The sequence below is a fragment of the Bombina bombina genome, chromosome 6 (assembly GCF_027579735.1).
Source record: "Bombina bombina isolate aBomBom1 chromosome 6, aBomBom1.pri, whole genome shotgun sequence".
In the NCBI taxonomy this organism is placed as follows: Eukaryota; Metazoa; Chordata; class Amphibia; order Anura; family Bombinatoridae; genus Bombina; species Bombina bombina.
The window spans coordinates 979,775,687-979,798,226 of NC_069504.1; the positions used below are offsets into that span (position 1 = coordinate 979,775,687).

Here is a 22,540-nt window from a genome sequence, read left to right on the forward strand (position 1 = left end):
AGGAATGTTCTAGACTGTAAGTTAGACAGGCTAACACCAAATACAATTGACTTTTGCCCGATAAAGACAAAGTCATGAACACAGAGTCCATCTAGAAACCCAAAAAGAGGTGACCCTTGTCTGAGGAATCACAAAACTCTTAGGTAAAATAAATCCTCTAACCATGTCTTGAAGAAACAAAACTAGTTGATTCATGAGAGATTCTAATAAAAGAAAACATTACGCTAATACCAAGATACCGCGGTTAATAACTATTTAATAGCTACCTAGTTAAAATAATTACAAAATTACCTGTAAAATAAATTCTAACCTAAGTTACAAATACACCTAACACTACACTATCAATAAATTAATTAAATAAACTATAATTATCTAAACTAAAATACAATTAAATAAACTAAACTATATTACAAAAAACCCCCACTAAATTACAAAAAATAAAAAAATATTACAAGAAGTTTAATCTAATTACACCTAATCTAAGCCCCCTAATAAAATAAAAAAGCCCCCCAAAATAATAAAATTTCCCTACCCTAAACTAAATTACAAATAGCCCTTAAAAGGGCCTTTTGCGGGGCATTGCCCCAAAGTAATCAGCTCTTTTACCTGTAAAAAAAGAACAACCCCCCCCACATTACAACCCACCACCCACACACCCCTACTCTAAAACCCACCCGATCCCCCCTTAAAAAAACCTAAGTCTAACCCCCAAGTGGTCCTTACCTGTCCTGAAGACCGGCGGAGAAGGTCCTGTCCCAGACGGTGAAGTCTTCTTCCAAGCGGCGACATCTTCTTCCAGGAACCAGCCGGCGCGGAGCAAAGGAGTTGACCGTGGAGCTGAAGACCGACAACGCTGGAACTGAAGATCGGCGACTCTGGGACTGAAGACCGCGGAGCCATGGAGCGTGGAGGATCCTCTTCATACGATCTCCGCCGTACACTGAATAGGAATTCAAGGTATGCGATTAAAAATGGTGTCCCTTGAATTCCTATTGGCTGATTTGAGCCTTCAAATTCAAATCAGCAAATCGGATGAGAGCTACTGTAATTCTATTGGCTGATTTGAATAGCCAATAGAATAAGAGCTACTGTAATTCTATTGGCTGATTTGAATAGCCAATAGAATGTCCGTAGCTCTTATTCTATTGGCTATTCAAATTCCAGTGTCGCCGATCTTCAGTTCCAGCGTCGCCGGTCTTCAGTTCCAGAGTCGACGGTCTTCCGCTCCGCGGTCATTGGTCTTCAACTCCTCCGCTCCGCGCCGGCTGGTTCCTGGAAGAAGAAGAGGTCGCCGCTTGGAAGAAGACTTCACCGCCTGGAACAGGACCTTCTCCGCCGGTCTTCAGGACAGGTAAGGACCACTTAGGGGTTAGACTTAGGTTTTTTTAAGGGGGGATTGGGTGGGTTTTAGAGTAGGGGTGTGTGGGTTGTAATGTGGGGGGGTGGATTGTTCTTTTTTTTTTACAGGTAAAAGAGCTTATTACTTTGGGGCAATGCCCCGCAAAAAGGCCCTTTTAAGGGCTGGTAATAGAGCTGATTACTTTGGGGCAATGCCCCGCAACAGGCCCTTTTAAGGGCTATTTGTAATTTAGTTTAGGGAAATTTAATTATTTTGGGGGGCTTTTTTATTTTATTAGGGGGCTTAGATTAAGTGTAATTAGATTAAACTTCTTGTAATATTTTTTTATTTTTTGTAATATAGTTAAGTTTATTTAATTGTATTTTAGTTTAGATAATTGTAGTTCATTTAATTAATTTATTGATAGTGTAGTGTTAGGTGTATTTGTAATTTAGGTTAGGATTTATTTTACAGGTAATTTTGTAATTATTTTAACTAGGTAGCTATTAAATAGTTATTAACTATTTAATAGCTATTGTACCTAGCTAAAATAAATACAAAGTTGCCTGTAAAATAAATATAAACCCTAAAATAGCTACAATGTAATTATTAATTATATTGTAGCTATCTTAGGGTTTATTTTATAGGTAAGTATTTAGTTTTAAATAGGAATAATTTAGTTAATAATAACATAATTTATGCTTACCTGATAAATTCCTTTCTTCTGTTGTGTGATCAGTCCACGGGTCATCATTACTTCTGGGATATTATCTGCTCCCCTACAGGAAGTGCAAGAGGATTCACCCAGCAGAGTTGCTATATAGCTCCTCCCCTCTACGTCACCTCCAGTCATTCGACCAAAGACCAACGAGAAAGGAGAAACCAAGGGTGTAGTGGTGACTGAATTATAATTTAAAAAATATGTACCTGCCTTAAAAAACAGGGCGGGCCGTGGACTGATCACACAACAGAAGAAAGGAATTTATAAGGTAAGCATAAATTATGTTTTCTTCTGTTATGTGTGATCAGTCCACGGGTCATCATTACTTCTGGGATACCAATACCAAAGCAAAAGTACACGGATGACGGGAGGGATAGGCAGGCTCATTATACAGAAGGAACCACTGCCTGAAGAACCTTTCTCCCAAAAATAGCCTCCGAAGAAGCAAAAGTGTCAAATTTGTAAAATTTGGAAAAAGTATGAAGCGAAGACCAAGTTGCAGCCTTGCAAATCTGTTCAACAGAGGCCTCATTCTTAAAGGCCCAAGTGGAAGCCACAGCTCTAGTGGAATGAGCTGTAATTCTTTCAGGAGGCTGCTGTCCAGCAGTCTCATAGGCTAAACGTATTATGCTACGAAGCCAAAAAGAGAGAGAGGTAGCAGAAGCTTTTTGACCTCTCCTCTGTCCAGAATAAACGACAAACAGGGAAGAAGTTTGGCGAAAATCTTTAGTTGCCTGCAAGTAGAACTTGAGGGCACGAACTACATCCAGATTGTGTAGAAGACGTTCCTTCTTTGAAGAAGGATTTGGACACAAGGATGGAACAACAATCTCTTGATTGATATTCCTGTTAGTGACTACCTTAGGTAAGAACCCAGGCTTAGTACGCAGAACTACCTTGTCTGAGTGAAAGATCAGATAAGGAGAATCACAATGTAGGGCTGATAACTCAGAGACTCTTCGAGCCGAGGAAATAGCCATTAAAAATAGAACTTTCCAAGATAACAATTTTATATCAATGGAATGAAGGGGTTCAAACGGAACACCCTGTAAAACGTTAAGAACTAAGTTTAAACTCCATGGTGGAGCAACAGTTTTAAACACAGGCTTGATCCTAGTTAAAGCCTGACAAAAGGCCTGGATGTCTGAATTTTCTGACAGACGCCTGTGTAACAAGATGGACAGAGCTGAGATCTGTCCCTTTAATGAGCTAGCCGATAAACCCTTTTCTAAACCTTCTTGTAGAAAAGACAATATCCTAGGAATCCTAACCTTACTCCAGGAGTAATCTTTGGATTCACACCAGTATAGGTATTTACGCCATATTTTATGGTAAATCTTTCTGGTAACAGGCTTCCTAGCCTGTATCAGGGTATCAATAACCGACTCAGAAAAACCACGTTTTGATAAAATCAAGCGTTCAATTTCCAAGCAGTCAGCTTCAGAGAAGTTAGACTTTGATGTTTGAATGGACCCTGAATCAGAAGGTCCTGTCTTAGAGGTAGAGACCAAGGCGGACAGGATGACATGTCCACTAGATCTGCATACCAAGTCCTGCGCGGCCATGCAGGCGCTATTAGAATCACTGATGCTCTCTCCTGTTTGATTTTGGCAATCAATCGAGGAAGCAGTGGGAAGGGTGGAAACACATAAGCCATCCTGAAGTTCCAAGGTGCTGTCAAAGCATCTATCAGAACCGCTCCCGGATCCCTGGATCTGGATCCGTAGCGAGGAAGTTTGGCGTTCTGGCGAGACGCCATGAGATCTATCTCTGGTTTGCCCCAACGTTGAAGTATTTGGGCAAAGACCTCCGGATGAAGTTCCCACTCCCCCGGATGAAGAGTCTGGCGACTCAAGAAATCCGCCTCCCAGTTCTCCACTCCCGGGATGTGGATTGCTGACAGGTGGCAAGAGTGAGACTCTGCCCAGCGAATTATCTTTGATACTTCTATCATTGCTAGGGAGCTTCTTGTCCCTCCTTGATGGTTGATGTAAGCTACAGTCGTGATGTTGTCCGACTGAAACCTGATGAACCCCCGAGTCTTTAACTGGGGCCAAGCTAGAAGGGCATTGAGAACTGCTCTCAATTCCAGAATGTTTATTGGCAGGAGACTTTCCTCCTGACTCCATTGTCCCTGAGCCTTCAGAGAATTCCAGACAGCGCCCCAACCTAGAAGGCTGGCGTCTGTTGTTACAATTGTCCAGTCCGGCCTGCTGAACGGCATCCCCCTGGACAGATGTGGCCGAGAAAGCCACCATAGAAGAGAGTTTCTGGTCTCTTGATCCAGATTCAGAGTGGGGGACAAATCTGAGTAATCCCCATTCCACTGACTCAGCATGCACAATTGCAGCGGTCTGAGATGTAGGCGTGCAAAGGGAACTATGTCCATTGCTGCTACCATTAAGCCGATCACCTCCATGCATTGAGCTACTGACGGGAGTTGAATGGAATGAAGGACACGGCATGCATTTAGAAGCTTTGTTAATCTGTCTTCTGTCAGATAAATCTTCATTTCTACAGAATCTATAAGAGTCCCCAAGAATGGAACTCTTGTGAGAGGAAAGAGAGAACTCTTCTTTTCGTTCACTTTCCATCCATGCGACCTTAGAAATGCCAGAACTAACTCTGTATGAGACTTGGCAGTTTGAAAGCTTGAAGCTTGTATCAGAATGTCGTCTAGGTACGGAGCTACCGAAATTCCTCGCGGTCTTAGTACCGCCAGAAGGGCACCCAGAACCTTTGTAAAGATTCTTGGAGCCGTAGCCAATCCGAATGGAAGGGCTACAAACTGGTAATGCCTGTTTAAGAAGGCAAACCTTAGATACCGGTAATGATCCTTGTGAATCGGTATGTGAAGGTAAGCATCCTTTAAATCCACTGTGGTCATGTACTGACCCTCTTGGATCATGGGTAAGATTGTCCGAATAGTTTCCATTTTGAACGATGGAACTCTTAGGAATTTGTTTAGGATCTTTAAATCCAAGATTGGCCTGAAAGTTCCCTCTTTTTTGGGAACCACAAACAGGTTTGAGTAAAACCCTTGTCCTTGTTCCGACCGCGGAACCGGATGGATCACTCCCATTAATAATAGATCTTGTACACAGCGTAGAAACGCGTCCTTCTTTATTTGGTTTGTTGACAACCTTGACAGATGAAATCTCCCTCTTGGGGGAGAGAATTTGAAGTCTAGAAGGTATCCCTGAGATATGATCTCTAGCGCCCAGGGATCCTGGACATCTCTTGCCCAAGCCTGGGCGAAGAGAGAGAGTCTGCCCCCCACTAGATCCGGTCCCGGATCGGGGGCCCTCGGTTCATGCTGTCTTTGGGGCAGCAGCAGGTTTACTGGCCTGCTTGCCCTTGTTCCAGGACTGGTTAGGCTTCCAGCCTTGTCTGTAACGAGCAACAGCTCCTCCCTGTTTTGGTGCAGTGGAAGTTGGCGCTGCTCCTGCTTTGAAATTCCGAAAGGGACGAAAATTAGACTGTCTAGCCTTAGCTTTGGCTTTGTCTTGAGGTAGAGCGTGGCCCTTACCTCCTGTAATGTCAGCAATAATTTCTTTCAAACCGGGCCCAAATAAAGTTTGCCCCTTGAAAGGTATATTAAGTAATTTGGACTTAGAAGTCACATCAGCCGACCAGGATTTTAGCCACAGCGCCCTGCGTGCCTGAATGGCGAATCCTGAATTCTTAGCCGTAAGTTTGGTTAAATGTACTACGGCCTCCGAAATGAAAGAATTAGCTAGTTTAAGGACTCTAAGCCTGTCCGTAATGTCGTCCAGCGTAGCTGAACTAAGGTTCTCTTCCAGAGACTCAATCCAAAATGCTGCCGCAGCCGTGATCGGCGCGATGCATGCAAGGGGTTGTAATATAAAACCTTGTTGAACAAACATTTTCTTAAGGTAACCCTCTAATTTTTTATCCATAGGATCTGAAAAAGCACAGCTATCCTCCACCGGGATAGTGGTACGCTTAGCTAAAGTAGAAACTGCTCCCTCCACCTTAGGGACCGTTTGCCATAAGTCCCGTGTGGTGGCGTCTATTGGAAACATCTTTCTAAATATTGGAGGGGGTGAGAACGGCACACCGGGTCTATCCCACTCCTTAGTAACAATTTCAGTTAATCTCTTAGGTATAGGAAAAACGTCAGTACTCGCCGGTACCGCAAAGTATTTATCCAACCTACACATTTTCTCTGGTATTGCAACAGCGTTACAATCGTTGAGAGCTGCTAAGACCTCCCCTAGTAATACACGGAGGTTTTCCAATTTAAATTTAAAATTTGAAATATCTGAATCCAATCTGTTTGGATCAGAACCGTCACCTACAGAATGAAGCTCTCCGTCCTCATGCTCTGCAAGCTGTGACGCAGTATCAGACATGGCCCTAGAATTATCAGCGCACTCTGTTCTCACCCCAGAGTGATCACGCTTGCCTCTTAGTTCTGGTAATTTAGCCAAAACTTCAGTCATAACAGTAGCCATATCTTGTAATGTTATCTGTAATGGCTGCCCAGATGTACTAGGCGCCATAATATCACGCACCTCCCGGGCGGGAGATGCAGGTACTGACACGTGAGGCGAGTTAGTCGGCATAACTCTCCCCTCGCTGTTTGGTGAAATTTGTTCAATTTGTACAGATTGGCTTTTATTTAAGGTAGCATCAATACAGTTAGTACATAAATTTCTATTGGGCTCCACCTTGGCATTGGAACAAATGACACAGGTATCTTCCTCTGAATCAGACATGTTTAACACACTAGCAATAAACATGCAACTCGGTTACAATTTTATTTAATAAAAACGTACTGTGCCTCAAGAAGCACTAAACGATTAAATGACAGTTGAAAAAATGAACTGAAAAAAACAGTTATAGCATCACTCTTAACAAACAACACAACTTTTTAGCAAAGGTTTGTTCCCATTAGTAAAATAACACTAATTAAATTTTAAACATAAAAATTACAGAGCAACGTTTTAAATCACAGTCACTATATAAGTCTCACAGCTCTGCTGAGAGAATCTACCTCCCTTCAAAGAAGTTTGAAGACCCCTGAGTTCTGTTAGAGATGAACCGGATCATGCAGAAAAACTGACTGGAAATTTTTGATGCGTAGCAAAGAGCGCTAAAAAACGGCCCCTCCCTCTCACACACAGCAGTGAGAGAGAAACGAAACTGTCATAATTAACACAAGCAAACTGCCAAGTGGAAAAATAATGCCCAAATACTTATTCACTCAGTACCTCATTAATGCAAACGATTCTACATTCCAGCAAAAACGTTTAACATGAAAAATACCTAATAAAAGGTTTAATGTACTTTTACAGAGTAATTCCGGTGAAATACCATCCCCAGAATACTAAAGTGTAGAGTATACATACATGTTCATTATAACGGTATGGCAGGATTTTTTCATCAATTCCATTCAGAAAATAAAAACTGCTACATACCTCAATGCAGATTCAACTGCCCGCTGTCCCCTGATCTGAAGTTTTTACCTCCCTCAGATGGCCGAGAAACAGCAATATGATCTTAACTACTCCGGTTAAAATCATAAGAAAAACTCTGGTAGATTCTTCTTCAAACTCTGCCAGAGAGGTAATAACACGCTCCGGTGCTATTGTAAAATAACAAACTTTTGATTGAAGTTCTAAAAACTAAGTATAATCACCATAGTCCTCTCACACCTCCTATCTAGTCTTTGGGTGCAAGAGAATGACTGGAGGTGACGTAGAGGGGAGGAGCTATATAGCAACTCTGCTGGGTGAATCCTCTTGCACTTCCTGTAGGGGAGCAGATAATATCCCAGAAGTAATGATGACCCGTGGACTGATCACACATAACAGAAGAAATTAATATTATTTAAATAATAATTAAGTTAGGGGGTGTTAGGGTTAGACTTAGGTTTAGGGGGTAATATATTTTATGTAGGTGGCGGCGGTGTAGGGGGGGTCAGATTAGGGGGTAATATATTTAATATAGGTGGCAGCGGTGTAGGGGGGTCAGATTAGGGGTTGATATATTTAATATAGGTGGCGGCGGTGTAGGGGGGTCAGATTAGGGGGTAATACATTTAATGAAGTTGGCGGCGGGGTCCGGGAGCGGCGGTTTAGGGGTTAAACACTTTATTAGGTATTGCGGTTGACAGGTAGATAGACATTGCGCATGCGTTAGGTGTTTGGTTTTATTTTGCAGGCATTTTAGGGAGTTACGGTGCTCCAATACTCAGCGCAAGGCTTGCTACGCCTGCATTTTGTGGCGAGGTGAAAATGGAGTAAGATTTCTCCATTTTTGCCACGTAAGTCCTTACGCTGTATACTGGATACCAAACTGCGCGTGTTTTGTATGTCAGTCTATGGGCCAAAAAACTACAGGCGAAGGCAGAAATATACGAGCGTAACTTCTATGTTATGCCGTATATGTGATACCAAACCCGCGCAAAATCTGGCGTCGCCGGCTTCTGCGGGCGACGCTGCATATCGGATGGGGCTCCTGGTTGCAATCAGTTGTAACTTTTGCTAGACCAAAATCCTGGTCTAGTTCTACTTGCGCCAAAAACTCCTAGACAGAATGTTTTCACATATTCTTGTGTCTTTACAGCAGACTGTGGAGCACTTGGCAATGGAAATTTCTATCACAGCACAGTATAATGGCGACAATGTGGTAAACTGTAAAATATAATACATTTTTGTAGTAGTGTCTACATTTACTATACTGATATTCTATTCTATTCTATTTTAATAATAAGACATAACAGAAATTAACACGACAGAGATTTTGCGCTAATCCCCTTGTTAAACTGTATATCCAAATTAATTAACGCTGAGGAACACCAGTGTACAGCTGAATACTGTTTAAGAAACACTTTTCTACTGTGCCCTATACAGGTTTTGTATAAACTAAAAAAACAATGATTCACATGAGTTTATCACACTAGATAGAGTTTTAATAAAATAAAGTATTGTTGTCATTAAAGGAAGATTAAATACAGTAGAATTGCACAATTAACAAATGCATAATAAAAATACAATGCAATAGCACTTACTTTTTTCTGATAAATTTATTTTTTTCACCATTTGTCGGCTGCCTGTATCATGTGACAGCCATCAGGCAATCAGAGAATAGTATTGTATATGTATACACTGTGAACGTGTGCACATGCACATAATAATGTCAACTTGCTACGATAACTTGCTCAAGGAAAAGAGGTAAATGGAGTTTAAGTGTCCATCTCAATCCAGCGCTATGACATTTGATTGTACTCTACAAATAAATGATTGTAACAATTTCAGCATTTCTTAATTAATGACACCAACCTTAAATAGCACATAGAGATCCTCCAGTTCTTCCATGGAAAAACCAAGATCAGTGGAGATGGCTCTCACCTAGAGTGTGAGAAATGTAAACAAAAACATAATTTATGCTTACCTGATAAATTCCTTTCTCCTGTAGTGTAGTCAGTCCACGGGTCATCCATTACTTATGGGATATTAACTCCTCCCCAACAGGAAGTGCAAGAGGATCACCCAAGCAGAGCTGCTATATAGCTCCTCCCCTCTACGTCATACCCAGTCATTCGACCGAAACCAAACGAGAAAGGAGAAACTATAGGGTGCAGTGGTGACTGGAGTTTAATTTAAATTTTAGACCTGCCATAAAAAACAGGGCGGGCCGTGGACTGACTACACTACAGGAGAAAGGAATTTATCAGGTAAGCATAAATTATGTTTTCTCCTGTTAAGTGTAGTCAGTCCACGGGTCATCCATTACTTATGGGATACCAATACCAAAGCTAAAGTACACGGATGACGGGAGGGACAGGCAGGATCTTTACACGGAAGGAACCACTGCCTGAAGAACCTTTCTCCCAAAAACAGCCTCAGAAGAAGCAAAAGTGTCAAATTTGGAAAATTTGGAAAAAGTATGAAGAGAAGACCAAGTTGCAGCCTTGCAAATCTGTTCAACAGAGGCCTCATTCTTAAAGGCCCACGTGGAAGCCACAGCTCTCGTAGAATGAGCTGTAATTCTTTCAGGAGGCTGCTGTCCAGCAGTCTCATAGGCTAAACGTATTATGCTACGAAGCCAAAAAGAGAGATAGGTAGCAGATGCTCTTTGACCTCTCCTCTGTCCAGAATAAACTACAAACAGGGAAGAAGTTTGGCGAAAATCTTTAGTTGCCTGTAAATAAAATTTCAGGGCACGGACTACGTCTAGATTGTGCAGAAGTCGTTCCTTCTTTGAAGAAGGGTTAGGGCACAATGATGGAACAACAATCTCTTGATTGATATTCTTGTTAGTGACTACCTTAGGTAAGAACCCAGGTTTAGTACGCAGAACTACTTTGTCTGAATGAAAAATCAGATAAGGAGAATCACAATGTAAGGCCGATAACTCAGAGACTCTACGAGCCGAGGAAATAGCCATTAAAAACAGAACTTTCCAAGATAACAGCTTGATATCAATGGAATGAAGGGGTTCAAACGGAACACCCTGTAAAACGTTAAGAACTAAGTTTAAGCTCCACGGTGGAGCAACAGTCTTAAACACAGGCTTAATTCTGGCCAAAGCCTGACAAAAAGCCTGAACGTCTGGAACTTCTGACAGACGTTTGTGTAAAAGGATGGACAGAGCTGAGATCTGTCCCTTTAAAGAACTTGCAGATAAACCCTTTTCTAAACCTTCTTGTAGAAAAGACAATATCCTAGGAATCCTAACCTTACTCCATGAGTAACTCTTGGATTCGCACCAGTGTAAATATTTACGCCATATCTTATGGTAAATTTTCCTGGTAACAGGTTTCCTAGCCTGTATTAAGGTATCAATTACTGACTCCGAAAATCCACGCTTTGATAAAATCAAGCGTTCAATCTCCATGCAGTCAGCTTCAGAGAAATTAGATTTTGATGTTTGAAAGGACCCTGAATTAGAAGGTCCTGTCTCAGAGGCAGCGACCAAGGTGGACAGGATGACATGTCCACTAGATCTGCATACCAGGTCCTGCGTGGCCACGCAGGCGCTATTAGAATCACTGATGCTTTCTCCTGTTTGATCCTGGCAATCAATCGAGGAAGCATCGGGAAGGGTGGAAACACATAAGCCATCTTGAAGGTCCAAGGTGCTGTCAGAGCATCTATCAGGACCGCTCCCGGGTCCCTGGATCTGGACCCGTAACAAGGAAGCTTGGCGTTCTGGCGAGACGCCATTAGATCCATATCTGGTTTGCCCCAACGTCGAAGTATTTGGGCAAAGACCTCCGGATGAAGTTCCCACTTCCCCGGATGAAAAGTCTGGCGACTTAGGAAATCCGCCACGCCTGGGATGTGGATCGCTGACAGGTGGCAAGAGTGAGACTCTGCCCAGCGAATTATCTTTGAAACTTCCATCATCGCTAGGGAACTCCTTGTCCCTCCCTGATGGTTGATGTAAGCCACAGTCGTGATGTTGTCCGACTGAAACCTGATGAACCTCAGAGTTGCTAACTGAGGCCAAGTCAGAAGGGCATTGAGAACTGCTCTCAATTACAGGATGTTTATTGGAAGGAGACTCTCCTCCTGAGTCCATGATCCCTGTTGCCTTCAGGGAATTCCAGACAACGCCCCAACCTAGTAGGCTGGCGTCTGTTGTTACAATTGTCCAGTCTGGCCTGCTGAAGGGCATCCCCCTGGACAGATGTGGCCGAGAAAGCCACCATAGAAGAGAATCTCTGGTCTCTTGATCCAGATTCAGCATAGGGGACAAATCTGAGTAATCCCCATTCCACTGACTTAGCGTGCACAATTGCAGCGGTCTGAGATGCAGGCGTGCAAAAGGTACTATGTCCATTGCCGCTACCATTAAGCCGATTACCTCCATGCATTGAGCCACTGACGGGTGTTGAATGGAATGAAGGACACGGCAAGCATTTAGAAGTTTTGTTAACCTGTCCTCTGTCAGGTAAATTTTCATTTCTACAGAATCTATAAGAGTCCCCAAGAAGGGAACTCTTGTGAGTGGCAATAGAGAACTCTTTTCTACGTTCACCTTCCACCCATGCGACCTTAGAAATGCCAGAACTAACTCTGTATGAGACTTGGCAGTTTGGAAATTTGACGCTTGTATCAGAATGTCGTCTAGGTACGGAGCTACCGCTATTCCTCGCGGTCTTAGTACCGCCAGAAGAGAGCCCAGGACCTTTGTAAAGATTCTCGGCGCCGTAGCTAACCCGAAGGAAAGAGCTACAAACTGATAATGCCTGTCTAGGAAGGCAAACCTTAGGTACCGGTAATGATCCTTGTGAATCGGTATGTGAAGGTACGCATCCTTTAGATCCACTGTGGTCATGTACTGACCCTTTTGGATCATGGGTAAGATTGTCCGAATAGTTTCCATTTTGAACGATGGAACTCTTAGGAATTTGTTTAGGATCTTTAAATCCAAGATTGGTCTGAAGGTTCCTTCTTTCTTGGGAACCACAAACAGATTTGAGTAAAACCCTTGTCCGTGTTCCGACCGCGGAACCGGGTGGATCACTCCCATTAGCAAAAGATCTTGAACACAGCGTAGAAAACGCCTCTTTCTTTGTCTGGTTTGTTGACAACCTTGAAAGATGAAATCTCCCTCTGGGAGGAGAAGCTTTGAAGTCCAGAAGATATCCCTGGGATATGATCTCTAACGCCCAGGGATCCTGGACATCTCTTGCCCAAGCCTGGGCGAAGAGAGAAAGTCTGCCCCCTACTAGATCCGTTTCCGGATCGGGGGCCCTCACTTCATGCTGTCTTAGGGGCGGCAGCAGGTTTTCTGGCCTGCTTGCCCTTGTTCCAGGTCTGGTTAGGTTTCCAGCCCTGTCTGTAACGAGCAACAGTTCCTTCCTGTTTTGGAGCGGAGGAAGTTGATGCTGCTCCTGCCTTGAAGTTACGAAAGGCACGAAAATTAGACTGTCTAGCCCTTGGTTTGGCTCTGTCTTGAGGCAGGGCATGTCCCTTACCTCCAGTAATGTCAGCGATAATTTCTTTCAAACCGGGCCCAAATAATGTCTGCCCTTTGAAAGGTATGTTAAGCAATTTAGATTTAGAAGTCACATCGGCTGACCAGGATTTTAGCCACATCGCTCTGCGCGCCTGAATGGCGAATCCGGAATTCTTAGCCGTAAGCTTAGTTAAATGTACTACGGCATCAGAAATAAATGAATTAGCTAGCTTAAGGACTCTAAGCTTGTCTATAATTTCATCCAATGGAACTGAGCTAATGGTCTCTTCTAGAGACTCAAACCAAAATGCCGCCGCAGCCGTGACAGGCGCAATGCATGCGAGGGGTTGTAATATAAAACCTTGTTGAGTAAACATTTTCTTAAGGTAACCCTCTAACTTTTTGTCCATTGGGTCTGAAAAGGCACAGCTATCCTCCACCGGGATAGTGGTACGCTTAGCCAGAGTAGAAACTGCTCCTTCCACCTTAGGGACCGTCTGCCATAAGTCCCGTGTGGTGGCGTCTATTGGAAACATTTTTCTAAATATAGGAGGGGGAGAAAAGGGCACACCGGGCCTATCCCACTCCTTGGTAATAATTTCTGTAAGCCTCTTAGGTATAGGAAAAACGTCAGTACACGCCGGTACCGCATAGTATCTATCCAGCCTACATAATTTCTCTGGGATTGCAACCGTGTTACAATCATTCAGAGCCGCTAATACCTCCCCTAATAATACACGGAGGTTCTCAAGCTTAAATTTAAAATTAGAAATGTCTGAGTCCAGTCTATTTGGATCAGATCCGTCACCCACAGAATGAAGCTCTCCGTCTTCATGTTCTGCCATTTGTGACGCAGTATCAGACATGGCTCTAACATTATCAGCGTACTCTGTTCTCACCCCAGAGTGGACGCGTTTACCTCTAAGTTCTGGTAATTTAGATAAAACTTCAGTCATAACATTAGCCATGTCTTGTAAAGTGATTTGTAATGGCCGCCTGATGTACTTGGCGTCGCAATATCACGCACCTCCTGAGCGGGAGATGCAGGTACTGACACGTGAGGAGAGTTAGTCGGCATAACTTTCCCCTCGTTGTCTGGTGAAATTTTCTTAAAATGTACCGATTGGCTTTTATTTAAAGTAGCATCAATGCAATTAGTACACAAATTTCTATTGGGCTCCACATTGGCTTTTGAACATATTGCACAAAGAGATTCCTCTGTGTCAGACATGTTAAAACAAACTAGCAATTAGCCTAGCAAGCTTGGAAAATACTTTTCAAATAAATTTGCAAGCAATATAAAAAACGTTACTGTGCCTTTAAGAAGCACACAAAAACTGTCACAGTTGAAATAACAATGGATGATTAACCCCTTAATATCAGAAAAACGGATAACAATTGAAAATATAAGCATTTTTATCACAGTCAAAGCACAGTCTCACAGGTCTGCTGTGAGTGATTACCTCCCTCAAAACTAGTTTTGAAGACCCCTGAGCTCTGTAGAGACGTCCTGGATCATGCAGGGAGAAGAAGGCAGACTGTGACTGAATTTCTAATGCGCAGTAAAAGCGCCAAAATAGGCCCCTCCCACTCACAATACAACAGTGAGGGAAGCTCAGAAAACTGTTTTAATTCAAAACAAACGACAGCCTGTGGAAAATAACGCCCAAAACAATTTTTCACCAAGTACCTCAGATAAATAAACGATTAACATGCCAGCAAACGTTTAAAATATAATTTATGAAATGTTATTAAAAAGCCTGCTGCTAGTCGCTCACACTGCAGATTAGGCTAAAAGTTATATGTATACAGTATTTTCCCAGCGAAGTGCCATTCCCCAGAAATACTTAAGTGTAAACATACATACATATCAGCCTGATACCAGTTGCTACTACTGCATTTAAGGCTGTACTTACATTACATCGGTATTAGCAGTATTTTCTCAGTCAATTCCATTCCTTAGAAAATAATATACTGCAACATACCTCTTTGCAGGTGAACCTGCCCGCTGTCCCCTGTTCTGAAGTTACCTCGCTCCTCAGAATGGCCGAGAACAGCAAATGGATCTTAGTTACGTCCGCTAAGATCATACATAAACTCAGGTAGATTCTTCTTCTAATGCTGCCTGAGAAAAAACAACACACTCCGGTGCCGTTTAAAATAACAAACTTTTGATTGAAGAAATAAAAACTAAGTTTAACAACCACAGTCCTCTCACACATCATATCTATTAGTTGGGTGCAAGAGAATGACTGGGTATGACGTAGAGGGGAGGAGCTATATAGCAGCTCTGCTTGGGTGATCCTCTTGCACTTCCTGTTGGGGAGGAGTTAATATCCCATAAGTAATGGATGACCCGTGGACTGACTACACTTAACAGGAGAAAAAACATTATTTTTATGCTAATCTGAATACATTACCTTAATTGAAAAGTTTTATGTGAACAAATATATAGAGCCCAGTCACAAAACCAACATAAAGCTGCATCACTTATTATAATCTAGAATTACTATCAATTAGTGATTGGATAAAACAATATCTATGATTATACAATGCACAACCATAACATGCATACATTAAAATAAAGTGTTAGGCTCCTATATACACTAAAATAATCATTGAAATATTTGAAAAAAAATAAGGGATAAAAAGGTAAATGACAAGGTATTTGAATAGAAAGGGCTATTTCATATTTTTACACACACACACACACACACACACACACACACATATAAATATATATATATACAACTTTAACAGGTAAGTCCAGCACCTTTCTTAATGCTATTTTTTCAGCATTTTTTCAGCAACCTTTTTCCAGGATTATAGTAGTGCACGTCCGCTGAGTGGGGTCTGCCAGCCCACATATATGGATATAATAAAGCAAGATAGCGTCAGCACTTCTTCATACAAAATTCCACTTTATTGAGGCTTCAGACACAGTTAAAAACAGCGACGTTTCGAGTCAACACAGACCCTTAGTCATGCAATGGATTATGGGAAAAACATAATTTATGTAAGAACTTACCTGATAAATTCATTTCTTTCATATTAGCAAGAGTCCATGAGCTAGTGACGCATGGGATATACATTCCTACCAGGAGGGGCAAAGTTTCCCAAACCTTAAAATGCCTATAAATACACCCCTCACCACACCCACAATTCAGTTTAACGAATAGCCAAGAAGTGGGGTGATAAGAAAAAAGTGCGAAAGCATATAAAATAAGGAATTGGAATAATTGTGCTTTATACAAAAAAATCATAACCACCACAAAAAAGGGCGGGCCTCATGGACTCTTGCTAATATGAAAGAAATGAATTTATCAGGTAAGTTCTTACATAAATTATGTTTTCTTTCATGTAATTAGCAAGAGTCCATGAGCTAGTGACGTATGGGATAATGACTACCCAAGATGTGGATCTTTCCACGCAAGAGTCACTAGAGAGGGAGGGATAAAATAAAGACAGCCAATTCCTGCTGAAAATAATACACACCCAAAATAAAGTTTAATGAAAAACATAAACAGAAGATTCAAACTGAAACCGCTGCCTGTAGTACTTTTCTACCAAAAACTGCTTCAGAAGAAGAAAATACATCAAAATGGTAGAATTTAGTAAAAGTATGCAAAGAGGACCAAGTTGCTGCTTTGCAAATCTGATCAACCGAAGCTTCATTCCTAAACGCCCAGGAAGTAGAAACTGACCTAGTAGAATGAGCTGTAATCCTTTGAGGCGGAGTTTTACCCGACTCGACATAGGCATGATGAATTAAAGATTTCAACCAAGATGCCAAAGAAATGGCAGAAGCTTTCTGGCCTTTTCTAGAACCGGAAAAGATAACAAATAGACTAGAAGTCTTTCGGAAAGACTTAGTAGCTTCAACATAATATTTCAAAGCTCTAACAACATCCAAAGAATGCAACGATTTCTCCTTAGAATTCTTAGGATTAGGACATAATGAAGGAACTACAATTTCTCTACTAATGTTGTTGGAATTCACAACCTTAGGTAAAAATTCAAAAGAAGTTCGCAACACCGCCTTATCCTGATGAAAAATCAGAAAAGGAGACTCACAAGAAAGAGCAGATAATTCAGAGAATCTTCTGGCAGAAGAGATCGCCAAAAGGAACAAAACTTTCCAAGAAAGTAATTTAATGTCCAATGAATGCATAGGTTCAAACGGAGGAGCTTGAAGAGCCCCCAGAACCAAATTCAAACTCCAAGGAGGAGAAATTGACTTAATGACAGGTTTTATACGAACCAAAGCTTGTACAAAACAATGAATATCAGGAAGATTAGCAATCTTTCTGTGAAAAAGAACAGAAAGAGCAGAGATTTGTCCTTTCAAAGAACTTGCGGATAAACCTTTATCTAAACCATCCTGAAGAAACTGTAAAATTCTCGGAATTCTAAAAGAATGCGAAGAAAAATGATGAGAAAGACACCAAGAAATATAAGTCTTCCAGACTCTATAATATATCTCTCCGGATACAGATTTACGAGCCTGTAACATAGTATTAATCAGAGTCAGAGAAACCTCTTTGACCAAGAATCAAGCGTTCAATCTCCATACCTTTAAATTTAAGGATTTGAGATCCTGATGGAAAAAAACATAATTTATGTAAGAACTTACCTGATAAATTCATTTCTTTCATATTAGCAAGAGTCCATGAGCTAGTGACGTATGGGATATACATTCCTACCAGGAGGGGCAAAGTTTCCCAAACCTTAAAATGCCTATAAATACACCCCTCACCACACCCACAATTCAGTTTAACGAATAGCCAAGAAGTGGGGTGATAAGAAAAAAGTGCGAAAGCATAAAAAATAAGGAATTGGAATAATTGTGCTTTATACAAAAAAATCATAACCACCACAAAAAAGGGCGGGCCTCATGGACTCTTGCTAATATGAAAGAAATGAATTTATCAGGTAAGTTCTTACATAAATTATGTTTTCTTTCATGTAATTAGCAAGAGTCCATGAGCTAGTGACGTATGGGATAATGACTACCCAAGATGTGGATCTTTCCACACAAGAGTCACTAGAGAGGGAGGAATAAAATAAAGACAGCCAATTCCTGCTGAAAATAATCCACACCCAAAATAAAGTTTAATGAAAAACAAAAGCAGAAGATTCAAACTGAAACCGCTGCCTGAAGTACTTTTCTACCAAAAACTGCTTCAGAAGAAGAAAATACATCAAAATGGTAGAATTTGGTAAAAGTATGCAAAGAGGACCAAGTTGCCGCTTTGCAAATCTGATCAACCGAAGCTTCATTCCTAAACGCCCAGGAAGTAGAAACTGACCTAGTAGAATGAGCTGTAATCCTATGAGGCGGAGTTTTACCCGACTCAACATAGGCAAGATGAATTAAAGATTTCAACCAAGATGCCAAAGAAATGGCAGAAGTTTTCTGGCCTTTCTAAAACCGGAAAAGATAACAAATAAACTAGAAGTCTTTCGGAAAGACTTAGTAGCTTCAACATAATATTTCAAAGCTCTAATAACATCCAAAGAATGCAACGATTTCTCCTTAGAATTCTTAGGATTAGGACATAATGAAGGAACCACAATGTCTCTACTAATGTTGTTGGAATTCACAACTTAGGTAAAAATTCAAAAGAAGTTCGCAACACCGCCTTATCCTGATGAAAAATCAGAAAAGTAGACTCACAAGAAAGAGCAGATAATTCAGAAACTCTTCTGGCAGAAGAGATGGCCAAAAGGAACAAAACTTTCCAAGAAAGTAATTTAATAACCAATGAATGCATAGGTTCAAATGGAGGAGCTTGAAGAGCCCCCAGAACCAAATTCAAACTCCAAGGAGGAGAAATTGACTTAATGACAGGCTTTATACGAACCAAAGCTTGTACAAAACAATGAATATCAGGAAGAATAGCAATCTTTCTGTGAGAAAGAACAGAAAGAGCAGAGATTTGACCTTTCAAGGAACTTGCGGACAAACCCTTATCTAAACCATCCTGAAGAAACTGTAATATTCTCGGTATTCTAAAAGAATGCCAAGAAAAATGATGAGAAAGACACCAAGAAATATAAGTCTTCCAGACTCTATAATATATCTCTCTGGATACAGATTTACGAGCCTGTAACATAGTATTAATCACAGAGTCAGAGAAACCTCTTTGACCAAGAATCAAGCGTTCAATCTCCATACCTTTAAATTTAAGGATTTCAGATCCTGATGGAAAAAAGGACCTTGGGACAGAAAGTCTGGTCTTAACGGAAGAGTCCACGGTTGGCAAGAGGCCATCCGGACAAGATCCGCATACCAAAACCTGTGAAGCCATGCCGGAGCTACCAGCAGAACAAACGAGCATTCCTTCAGAATCTTGGAGATTACTCTTGGAAGAAGAACTAGAGGCGGAAAGATATAGGCAGGATAATACTTCCAAGGAAGTGATAATGCATCCACTGCCTCCGCCTGAGGATCCCGGGATCTGGACAGATACCTGGGAAGTTTCTTGTTTAGATGAGAAGCCATCAGATCTATTTCTGGAAGTTCCCACATTTGAACAATCTGAAGAAATACCTCTGGGTGAAGAGACCATTCGCCCGGATGCAACGTTTGGCGACTGAGATAATCCGCTTTCCAATTGTCCATACCTGGGATATGAACCGCAGAGATTAGACAGGAGCTGGATTCCGCCCAAACCAAAATTCGAGATACTTCTTTCATAGCCAGAGGACTGTGAGTCCCTCCTTGATGATTGATGTATGCCACAGTTGTGACATTGTCTATCTGAAAACAAATGAACAACTCTCTGTTCAGAAGAGGCCAAGACTGAAGAGCTCTGAAAATTTCACGGAGTTCCGAAATATTGATCGGAAATCTCACCTCCTGAGATTCCCAAACCCCTTGTGCCGTCAGATACCCCCACACAGCTCCCCAACCTGAAAGACTTGCATCTGTTGAGATTATAGTCCAGGTCGGAAAGAACAAAGAAGCCCCCTGAACTAAACGATGGTGATCTGTCCACCATGTCAGAGAGTGTCGTAAAATCGGTTTAAAGATATTAATTGAGATATCTTTGAGTAATCCCTGCACCATTGGTTCAGCATACAGAGCTGAAGAGGACGCATGTGAAAACGAGCAAAGGAGATCGCATCTGATGCGGCAGTCCTAAGACCCAACATTTCCATGCATAAGGCTACCAAAGGGAATGATTGTGACTGAAGGTTTTGACAAGGTGATATCAATGTTAAACTTCTCTTGTCTGACAAGGACAGAGTCATAGACACTGAATCTATCTAGAAACCTAAAAAGGTTACCCTTGTCTGAGGAATCAATGAACTGATTGGTAAATTGATCCTCCAACCATGAACTTGAAGAAACAACACAAGTCGATTCGTATGAGATTCTTCGAAAATGAGAAGACTGAGCAAGTACCAAGATATCGTCCAAATAAGGAAATACCAAAACCCTGTTCTCTGATTACAGAAAGAAGGGCACCGAGAACCTTTGAAAAAAATTCTTGGAACTGAGGCTAGGCCAAACGGTAGAGCCACAAAACTGGTAATGCTTGTCTAAAAAGAGAATCTCAGACACTAAAAGTGATCTGGATGAATCGGAATATGCAGATACACATCCTGTAAAACTATTGTAGACATATAATGCCCTTGCTAAACAAAAGGCAGGATAGTCCTACAGTAACCATGTTGAATGTTGGTATCCTAACATAACGATTCAATAATGATAGATCCGGAACTGGTCTGAAGGAATTGACCTTCTTTGGTACAATGAAGAGATAAAATAAAACCCCAGCCCCTGTTCCAGAACTGGAACTGGCATAAATACTCCAGCCAACTCTAGATCTGAAACACATTTCAGAAATGCTGAGCCTTTGCTGTGTTAACTGGGACACGGGAAAGAAAAAAATCTCTTAGCAGGAGGCCTTAACTTGAAGCCAATTCTGTACCTTTCTAAAACAAAGTTTCTGAAACCAGAGATTAAGAACGGAATTGATCCAAATATCTTTGAAGAAAACGTAATCTGCCCCATACCAGCTGAGCTGGAATAAGGGCCGCACCTTCATAGGTACTTAGGAGCTGGCTATAGGTTTCTATAAGGCTTGGATATATTCCAAACTGGAAATAGTTTCCAAACTGATACCGCTCCTGAGGATGAAGGATCAGGCTTTTGTTCCTTGTTGTGAGGAAAGGAACGAAAATGATTATTTACCCTGGAAAGAAAGGGAAAGCAAGGTTGACTTAGAAGACATATCAGCATTCCAAGTTTAATCCATAAAGTTTTTCTAGCTAAAATAGCTAGAGACATATACCTGACATCAACTCTAATGATATCAAAAGATGGTATCACCAATAAAATTATTAGCATGTTATAGAATAATAATAATGCTATAAAATTATGATCTGTTACTTGTTGCGCTAAAGCTTCTAACCAAAAAGTTGAAGCTGCAGCAACATCCGCTAAAAATATAGCAGGTCTAAGAAGATTACCTGAACATAAGTAAGCTTTTCTTAGAAAGGATTCAATTTTCCTATCTAAAGGATCCTTAAATGAAGTACATTAGCAGGAGTAGAGACAGCCCCATAACCTTAGGGATTTTTGTCCCAAAAAACTCTAATCTGTCAGATGGCACAGGATATAATTTGCTTAAACGTCTAGAAGGAGTAAATAAATTACCCAAATTATTCCATTCCCTGGAAATTACTTCAGAAATAGCATCAGGGAGATAAAACACTTCTGGAATAACTACAGGAGATCTAAAAACCTTATTTAAACGTTTACATTTAGTATCAAGAGGACCAGAATCCTCTATTTCTAATGCAAATAACACTTCTTTAAGTAAAGAACGAATAAATTCCATCTTGAACAAATACAAAGATTTATCAGCATCAACCTCTGAGACAGAAACCTCTGAACCAGAAGAACCATTATCAGTATCAGAATGATGATGTTCATTTAAAAATTCATCTGAAAAAAGAGAAGTTTTAAAAGACTTTTATGTATACTAGAAGGAGAAATAACAGACATAGCCTTCTTAATGGATTTAAAAAATAAAATCTCTTATGTTATCAGGAACACTCTGAAAATTAGATGTTGACGGAACAGCAACAGGTAATGTAACAGTACTAAAGGAAATTGTATCTGCATTAATAAGTTTGACATGACATGCAAAACAAACAACAGCTGGAGAAACAGATACCAAAAGTTTATAGCAGATACACTTAGCTTGGTAGCTCCAGCACTGTGCAGTGATTTTCCTGAAGTATCTTCTGACTCAGTTGCAACGTGGAACATCTTGCAATATGTAAAAGAAAAAAACAACATATAAAGCAAAATTGATCAAATTCCTTAAATGACAGTTTCAGGAATGGGAAAAAAATGCCAGTGAACAAGCTTCTAACAACCAGAAGCAATAAATAATGAGACTTAAATAATGTGGAGACAAAAATGACGCCCATATTTTTTAGCGCCAAAAAAGACGCCCACATTATTTGGCGCCTAAATGCTTTTGGCGCCAAAAATGACGCCACATCCGGAACGCCGACATTTT

The 22,540-nt window shown here is 41.0% G+C and overlaps 1 protein-coding gene across 2 annotated transcripts in view; it reads right to left on the reverse strand.

Moving 5' to 3' along the window:
- The window catches only part of TBC1D9B (TBC1 domain family member 9B), a 424,635-nt gene that overhangs the window by 153,714 nt on the left and 248,381 nt on the right, over positions 1 to 22,540 (reverse strand). For both annotated transcript variants that reach the window (XM_053718644.1, XM_053718642.1), the window contains exon 15: positions 9,371 to 9,439. In XM_053718644.1, coding sequence (XP_053574619.1) covers positions 9,371 to 9,439 — 69 coding nt within the window. The remainder of the gene's footprint in view (positions 1 to 9,370; positions 9,440 to 22,540) is intronic.